This window comes from Drosophila hydei, unplaced genomic scaffold (genome assembly GCF_003285905.1).
Source record: "Drosophila hydei strain 15085-1641.00,03,60 unplaced genomic scaffold, DhydRS2 tig00000001-arrow-pilon, whole genome shotgun sequence".
Lineage (NCBI taxonomy): Eukaryota > Metazoa > Arthropoda > Insecta > Diptera > Drosophilidae > Drosophila > Drosophila hydei.
Window position 1 is genome coordinate 9276849 of NW_022045643.1, and position 9538 is coordinate 9286386.

The following is a 9538-nucleotide window of genomic DNA, read 5'->3' on the forward strand; positions in this document are numbered from 1 at the left end:
CTTAAGAGCTAGAGCCTCCAAATTTTGTATTTAGTCTTATGTATATTTTATGCAATTTTGATTTTTGTTGGATTTTGGATACCGGCTCCAAATTCCCCCAAATTCTTAGAATTTAAGTTTAGTTGGAACTAGGGCCATTATGTGAAGGCGTTTGCATCTCAACCAAGCCAATAGGATATGTAGATCATATGCTGAAAATTTCATTAAAATCCATTAAGTAAAACAGAAGTTATTAAACAAAACGTTTGGCCAATTTGCAAAAGCACATGTCAGCAGCGCCACGCGCACGCATTTTTCCTATGCTTGTGCACACATACATTGAAATGCGTGTATTCTTTTCTATTCCAAGAATTGAAATTGCGATTGAATTAAAGCTGAATCTTAGCTGCTACTTATGTTCAAATTTGCAACAGATCGCATAAGAAGGACAGCGGCTGCGTTGGTAGAGGCGCCGCTCGCATGCAGCTTGGTCCGGGTTCGAGACCAGTGGAGATGAAATGTTTTTTATTGTTTTATTTTTAGTTATGAAGTGGCGGTGTTGGTAGTGTTTGTGCACGTTGCGCAAATAATCCGGGTTCGAATCCTGGTCTCGCAATGTCGATTTTTATTTGTTTTCTTTTTTTTTTTTAATACTCGATACAAACTACGGAAAATATTACAAAACTCAAAGGACTGGGATCAGGGTATCTCCTAGTCGGGCACCCCGACTAGAGCTTTCTTACTTGTTACTTCTTTTGCTGGTCTTCTGCAAATTAATTGAGTTGAAATTGTTGTTGTTGCTGCTGCTCGTGTGAGAAATAAAAACAACAACAATGGCAAATAAATAGTCATCAGCAGCTCGGCATTTATTGGTTAAAATTGATCAATTCGAGCGGAAAATATTAAGTGGATTATAGTTTTAATGCCGCAGGAGCTAAAGGACATTCCGTAAAAATAAATTACACAGATTGCAAACGAAGGGCAAACACAGATATATATATGTACGTATATATATTGGTATTTATCTATATAGGCCAGCAGCAAGTGGATTTTCGACCTCGTCTCCGGCTGTCTGTAGAGCTTTGCCCACCAAATGATTAGAGAGGCGACTTTTGTGTAGCTTAACGAAAAAGCTTACAAAAGGCTGATAAAGATAAATGCGGGTGTAGTCGGCGGGGGCAAAAGCAGAGTGAGTGTCTGCTGGTATGAAAGTTAAAAGACACATCAGTTGTTTTAGCGCTTATAATAACAATTAATAGTAAACAGTCTAAGAACTCAGAGAGAAGCTATAGAGGTGATTATGTGAAGAATATTTATATGTAAACTTTAGCAATAAAAGCAGAATTTAGAGGCAGGCGTTAATATACTATATACAAAGTTGTTCAAAATAATAATAGTGTGAGTGAGCAGTAAATGCTGGATAGGAACATTTAATGCTAAACACAATAATTTGAAAACAATTTGAAGCGAATATTAAAATACTCTAAAAAAAATGTCTTTAGAAGAGAGTTGTTTGTTGCCTGAAAAATATTAAATATTTCTTAGACTTTTCATTCAAAAATGAATAAATAAATTAAATACTAATTAACATTTATAATATAAGACTAAGGTATAAGAAAAAATATTATGTACAAATATGTAAATGAAATATGTGAGAAGAGGCATGTTAGGCTTGATAGATGTGATCTGTCAAGTTTCATCCAGTTTAATGGCAGTCTAGATAAATAATGTATTTGTAAGCAAATTTATTATTTTTAATTTTTTTTTCTGAATCAAATGCTCAATAAATTAGGAAATAGTTTGAACAATTTAAACTCTCTAATTGATATATACAGCAAAGTCCTTGCAGCAAACAAAAAAATTAATTAGAGAGCTGCCAAGAGCTTGGATAATCCAATTTCAAAATTTCTTAGCCAATTATAAGCCCCTCTAAGCCAGATTTGAAATAAGCAGTCTTAGGCAGTTTGCCAGCTGACAGCTTTAAGAGCCATCATTAGGCGCAGATACCCTATAAATAAAGCAACTAAGACCTTTTGCTAAATCCTTTTAGATAAATTAACATTTACAAAGCACGACTTTAGGCACTTCTGAAATTTTAAAATCAAATTACTCAAACTGAAAACGACGAATAGGCTCAGCTGTGTGTGTGTGTCTGAAGGGGCTTTTCTATTAAATTAGTTTGGGTTTGTGTTGAAAATACTCATGATTCTTGTAGAAGGATACTCAGCATATGTTTATTATGCAAAGGCAGCGGGGTATCATCGTCCACAACAAAAGAGTTTGATTCCTCTTGGCTCCGTCCAGACCCACATACCAAAGGGATTGTGGGTATCCCTGGAGATTAGGGAGCAGTTGAAATGTACCAGAAAACAGGACACAATCAATTACATATTCGCTTGGCTGCTTTTGTTGGCCATTCATCAATTAAAAAGGGCATCCACAGCAAAATATTTAATGGCATTCAGTCAATGGATTATCCTGCGGGCCAATGAATTATCCGACGTCTCGTCTCGTCTGGCTAAAATGCGTCAAAAGCGTTTTCAAATGAGCCTTTTAATGGGTTTACGACTCTGCCCACGACCCCCTCACCAAGAGAAGAGTTTTCAAATATTGCCCGAATTGGGCGTTTGCGTTGTCCTTTCGCGCTCTTTGATTAATTTATTTTTGGCCGGATTTCAGTTTGTTATTGCTATTGACATTAGGCGGCCGAAGTGATGGCGTCGCTGCCACACATATTGAGCGGCAATCGCTGTCACTGTGCAAACTTAATTCCAGGCCATTTTTAAGCCGCAATCCCTGCACACGCCCCCGCTGCCGACCCTTTTGCTGTGGTCAAGCAACGCATTGCCAAAATGACGGACGGGCTGTTTATTGAAACAGAGTTGCTGTAGATGAAAGGAGTTAATAAAGAGTATTCCCTCTAGCGCCATGGATAAGGAGAGATAACGTATAGCCGGCATTCCCTATCGCGGCCCATAGCTCTTGGCAGAGCAGAGATAGTGTAAAGGGGCATTCCCTCTAGCGCCATTGAAGAGCAGAAATGGAGCATATGGAATATTCCCTGTAGCCCATGGAAGAGACGAGATATATAGATAGCTATATTCCCTTCAGCGCCATGGAATTGCGATTTTGGTTTCTGCGGTTAAAGCGCAACAATTCAGAAAATCCGCTCGCATAGCTGCTGAGGTTTTGAATTACGAATCACTGTTCGATTGTTAAATCAATCAATGAAGTGGCTGGAATGCCAGCAACAACGCGAGCAACAAAAATTTAGACCAAATGCATGTGGAAACATTAACTGAGATGTGCATGTAGAAAAAGCACATCCAAATAGGTAAGCCCTTAAACTGACATTTGAGACTGAAAAATGCTGATTATTTTTAAATTAATATATATATATCTACAAATTTAAAACATATATATATAATAAATAAAATATCGTCTGTATATAATTGTAATTGATGGAAATATATAAAAATGTTACATCAATAAAAAATATTAATTTATACCTATTAGTAAATATATTTATTTTTCACAGATTCCATTCATATTATTTACTTTCCTATATAAGATTGACCTTAGAGCGCGCAAAATATATTTTTATTTATATTCATAAGTTTTATATTTATATAAACATTTTTATTTATATTTAGTTTCATTTTTCAAGCATAATTTTTTTAATAAAGGATTTTTTGCTGATATATATAGAATTTTAGTTGCTTACAGACTCAAATAAACTCAAGCAAGTAAAAATGTTCTAAAATTTAATGTTTGACTTTTTGTATATTTTTTATATGTATATTTTATATATGAAACAAAATAAAAAACCATTTTAATGTGGGTCAAAAATTTTACAAATATATAAAAGTTAAAACTATATATATTACATATATGATTTATATTTTAATTTTTTTAATGCCATAAGTTAACATAAATAAAGTAGAAACAATAAATAATACTATTGCTTTTATATTCAATATAATTATGATAATTAGCAATATTTAAAAGCAACAACTACAAATCTAATTCCTAAATTAATTGTTAATTGTCATTCATTGTCATTGGCATTGTTAGTGTACAAAAAAAAGTTCCACGCACTTTTATCTCCTGCATTCAATATCATTTACAAAACAAACTAATTGCCTACACACGAATCTCCTTCTTTCCCTCAATCTAAAGTGTGGAACTTAACAAGCTGCGATATTTCGCACGCAGCTCTCCTTCTTGAAAAAAAAGGTATTTAAGAAATGGAATTGCGAGAGATGTGAATTTTCTGCAGAGGAATGATGAGAAATTCACACACACACACACACACACACATGCTAAGGCAATAGCGAAAGAAATGAAATAAAGGCAAAAGGAGACAAGCAAAAGCAAACACAGCGTATCTAACAGCTACAGAGATAGATATGTATCCGTCAGATACTCGCAGCCGGGCAAAAGTGTGAACTATCCTGCCTCAAAGTATTTAATGCGCTTTACACACGACAAACAACGAAGGGGCTGAGACCAAGCAAAAGGACACACAGCCAGGCACACACAAACACACACACAACACACTCGAAGCACACTTGAGCGTGAGCAAACAAGCAATGAGAGCAATTGAAAGATATATTATATTAAAAATAGAAATCGAATGGATGGAGGCAAAAAGAACATCGGCTACAACAACAACAACAGCAACAATAACAATAAACAACAATAAGAGATAGAATAGCTGAACAGCTAAACTCTTCAGTCAGCCGCAAACTAAATACTCTTCAAATTTAATGAATATTTAAATATATAAGAAAAAGTGAAATAAACTTATTACTATCAAAAATTTTAACATATTTTGAAAGTGCATAAAATATTAAGAATTCGAAGAATGGCATTCATATATTCATTTCTTAATCTTAAATATTTATAAAATTTAAAAACTACAAAAAATTTAATTTAGTTTTCTTCAGGCGAATTTTTATTTATAACTTTATATTAAAATTTTTCTTTAGATTGAATTTGTTTCATTCGCAATGACTATATTTAAATACATAATATTTTTGAGAAACCTACAGAAGTTATGCAATGGAAATTAAATTATTTCTTAGCTCTTAAACTTATTAGTCTAAAAACAAAATTACCTCATTAATTTTTCTCTTTGTTGAGCATTCTGAGCTTACATAAGAACACACACAACCTTAATCCTACTTCCATAACAGCAATATGATTGAAAACAAAAGCCAAGCATTGTTTTAGAGACATTTTCAATATCAAACTTTGTACATATAGCTTAAATTACAAGATAATATCAGTGAGGGCTTATTAACTTTGTTGATAAGAAAAAAATCCAGTTATAATCATGATGGATCTTTTCTAGCAAATAAACGAGTTACACTATTCAACACATATTGCATAATGCCCTCTGCGTAGAGTGTGCAGCGCACAAGAATAATAACAACAGTAACATTAAAGACATTTGATCATTACTCATAAAAACAAACAGAGAAAAGTCAGGGGAAGGTTGGGGTAGGAAAAAGAGGTAAACAGTTGAGAAAGCAAAGCAAGACAATGCTGAAGCTGATGATGCGGCTGATAATGATGACGATAATCGTAATGAAGCTGATGATGGAGGAGCCAAGAAAATTAATTATACAACGTGAAAATGCGCTGAAATGCATATTATCAAACCCGAAGCAGGCAGGGGGTCAATGGAGAGGGAGTTGCGAGATTTATTAAGCCTTGCCACAATTTTCGGCTATTGGAATCATGAGCCATAAGCAGGCATTACAAATTGCATTGAAAAACTGGAAAACTGGTTTTCCCAAATGCACAACACGAAGAAGCCAAAGCAAAAAGCAAACGAAGATAGAGAGAGTGAAATAAGTGAAGAGGAGTCTTCCTTCTGTGAGCTGTTTTACCTGCTGTTCAGGCAGGTAGGCGCAGCCAGCCACAGGGCGACTCGAGTCACTTGACAGACGCCCCGCGGCTTCGACATGGTGGTTGAAATTAATTCCACGACGCAACAGGATATGCAGCTATCCTTATATTTCACTTCTTCTTCTGCTACTTTTTTGTGTAAAGGAGCAAAGCGAATTGCGCATTGGGTTCAAATGAAGACATAAAAAACCATTTGACCCAAATGAAATGCTATGGAATACGTCGAATATAACGGTATACAATGTCTTTAGATATGCAACGGATAGGCCAGAGAGGGAAACTATGGAAAAGAGTATTGCAGTTGACAAAAAGGAAAACTGCTACACCAGAAATTTTTTATATATCAGAAAAAGATCAGTAAAAATCAGTAAATTTTATAATCTTTTGTTCGAGGAAGAATTTGTAAAAAATCTTAAAACAAAAAAAAAATAAAAGTTTAACATATAAAATAAATCCTAACACACATTTTCCTATTTATAGACTTGTTCACAAAAATAGTAGTGCGACTGAGAACAATATTTAGTGATAAACAGAAAAAACAATTCATAATGTTTCACATTAATTTAAGATTTTCTTTCTTTGAGTTTCACTTCCTTTTGCTCTATCGAACTACATATAGATCACTTTATATATCTCAACTAATTTTCTTTCAATTAATTCATTTCACTTTTCGGATATAATTTGTTTTAGACTCTTACCTTTCCTCCCACTTTCAGTTCATAGCCCATGCCGAGAGGCGTCTTCAGCTGGACGGGACATACGAATCCGATATTTCGATGGGGACTATCGACGCTGATCTGATGCTTGCGCGTCGTCACTTTGGGTGCACTGCGTGTGGGGGCGGGCGTGGAGGCGGAGGAGGTGGTGTTCTCGGCGACACAGAGATCCTCGCCGCCATGCACTGGGAACTTGGAACACTCCAGATTCTCGGGCCAATTGAAATTGTAGGTTTTCATTAGATTTTCGCAAACGCGCGCCGATTCGCAGAGCGAGCGACAAGGAGGAATCGGCCGTTCCAATATGGTACAAACGGGCACGTAGAGGGAGCAGAGGAACAGCTGCAGATCGACACTGCAGCCGATCTTCACGAGTGGCGCGAACTGATGCACCTCCAGGCCCGCCTCCTCCTGCTTAGTGTGGCCGATCAGATTCGGCATTATCGTCATATTATAGGGTATATTCTTGCATATGGAAATTGTGATCGGTTCACAGCGATTGTGATGCGGAAAGCCGTCCAAGGAGCTGCCTGCCAAGTCGGAGCGATAATAGGCGCTGGCATCTAAAGGCGTTTGATCGTAACGCTGTGCAGCTTGGAGCATCGCCGGCAGCGACAGCAGCAGCAGCAGCAGCGGCACTGGCAAGGGCAGCATTTTTCGATTTTCACTCATTTCTTGAGCAGCAAAATTTTGATTTGTGAATTTGCTTGTAATTTATTTTCCTTTGAATAAGTCTTCCTTCGCTTTGCTGAATTCTTAAAACTCACTCATTTTGACAAAACACGCGCACACACAAACACCGTAGCTGGGTTAGCGGTAAATTTTTACTTATTTTATTTAAAACACGCACAGAAACAAACAACCGCTATTTAGCCTTAGCATAGCACAATGCATTATTTCATTTCAATTTAAATTTCAATTGCATTTAATCTTTTTTATTATCACTTAACACTTTATTTTTCGGCGTTTTTGTTTTGCCGTACAAAAGTACCGTATGCAGGCAATAGAAGTTTACGTAAAACGCGCGAAACAGCGTTAGGAATTACATCAAAACGAGATATTCAACCGAGAGCACAACCGAGCGGCAGGGCAGACGCTGACAAACTAACTATTGCATTGAGCGTCGCTCCATAGTGCCAGAGTGTGGGAGAGAACAGGTCTCTAGTGGTGGTGGTGGTGTTTGGTGGGCGAACGCGAGCACGAGCGAGAGCATCGCTGAGCCGAACATGCAACAGCAGCCGTCGTGTCGTCACTTGTTTGCATGGCTTACGCTCAACTTGCTGAATATGTGTTCTCTTGTTCTCTCTGTATTCAGCAGTGTATGTTGCGTGGAGCGACCTTGAATTTGACGCTCAATGCAGTTGGGGAGAGCGTGAGAGAGCGCCAACTTAAACAGGGCTGTTAAACGTTTTTGTTTTGGATGATGTTGCGGCGGGAACAGCGACGTCAACGACGGCTGCGGCGACAGCAGCTTGAGCTCCTGTTGATTGAGTTAAGTATCAACAAATGGTTAAGCGCCGACGGTTATCAAATTAATTAAAAACACAAATTCAATAGAGATAATAATAATTAAGCTTGAATATAGAGTTATTTATACAACTGTTATAATCATTAGCATGCTTAGCGTAGAACATCAATCTTAATCATTTACAGCTAATGTCTGCCCAGAAGGTGCCGTTATTTTTGCATTTACTTTCATTGCAAAGACAAAGACAAACACATGTTAGGCGCAGTGAACTCTGATAAATGTATTTCCGTAATTGTTCAGTTCGCATATTTACACGACTAATGCGACAATTTATATCTATCTCTGCCTATTGCTATTCTCCCCTCTTTCCATTCAGCTCATTCAGTTTTTGTTAGAGACTTTCTTTTGCACTACACTTGAACTTAATTAAGTCATTAACTTGCGCTTAATCTGCGCTTAGCATGGCAACAATTGCTGGCAAAAAAAAACAACTCAAACAAACTTCGCATATCTAAGGAATTTCTTACTGCTGAGTCGAAGGGGGACAGCCAATGAACTTGTTATATTGACAATAATGATGACATTAGAGGAAGCTTTGTCTTTATCTTTGGTTTTGTCTTTGTCACCTGCAGGCCGCTGTTGTCCGATCGCTGCTCAGAATGCATTCGCTCAAAGTTTAACATATTTTTACTCGCACACACACACACGCACAGACGCATAGGCATGTTTGCTGCTTATTTCCCTCTGTCATACATAAATCGGCTCTCTCCACTATGTGTCCCTTCTGCTCTCTCTCTCTTTCTCTCGCTCTCTCTCTCGCTCTCGTGTGGGCTGTAAACAAGTGTTACCGGTTTAGCCGGCGTTGTTCCTTCTGAGCCGCTGTGGCTTCTCTTGTCTACTTCGCCTTCGTCGGCTTGTTTAATAAAAAGCGCCAAAGTTGAGGCAGCATAAAAAGACTTTTCATTGTTGTTGCTCAGCGATGTCGACGGCGCTGCTGTTGGCGCTGCTGCCGCTACTGCCGCCTTTGCCATTTGACTTGCTTTGCTGCTGTTGTTTTCCGTTGGCGCTCGTTTTATGTTTACAAGTGAACGAACTTTGACGCCGCCGCTCAGCTGCTGCTCCTCTCGCTCTTCCTCTCTCTTTCTGTCTCTGTCTCGCGCACACTGACTATGTTAGAAAGTATTTGTTGTTGTGTTCTCCGTGTGTCTTTTAGTATTTGTTTCGCATGTCATTTTATGTAATTAAACTGAAATTGCCTTCAAACTGTAAAGCATATGAAAGGTAAAGATTTGATAGAAGATAGCGAAAGTTAAATTGAATATTTTTCTCTTGTTGAAGCGAATAAGTGGCCATAATGAGGGCTATTATTTGATATTTAATAGTTCTACTTACACCTAATGAAATGTTTACATGACAATAAGCTTGATCTTTATGATTGTATGATACGCATCTTAAGTAC

At 37.3% G+C, this 9538-nt stretch overlaps 1 protein-coding gene across 1 annotated transcript in view; it reads right to left on the reverse strand.

Moving 5' to 3' along the window:
- LOC111603338 (frizzled) overlaps positions 1-7686 on the reverse strand; it is a 110642-nt gene extending 102956 nt beyond the window's left edge. The window contains exon 1 of the mRNA XM_023320875.2: positions 6594-7686. Within this exon, the coding sequence (XP_023176643.1) occupies positions 6594-7283 (690 nt within the window). The 5' untranslated portion in view covers positions 7284-7686. The remainder of the gene's footprint in view (positions 1-6593) is intronic.
- Positions 7687-9538: the final 1852 nt, after the last annotated feature.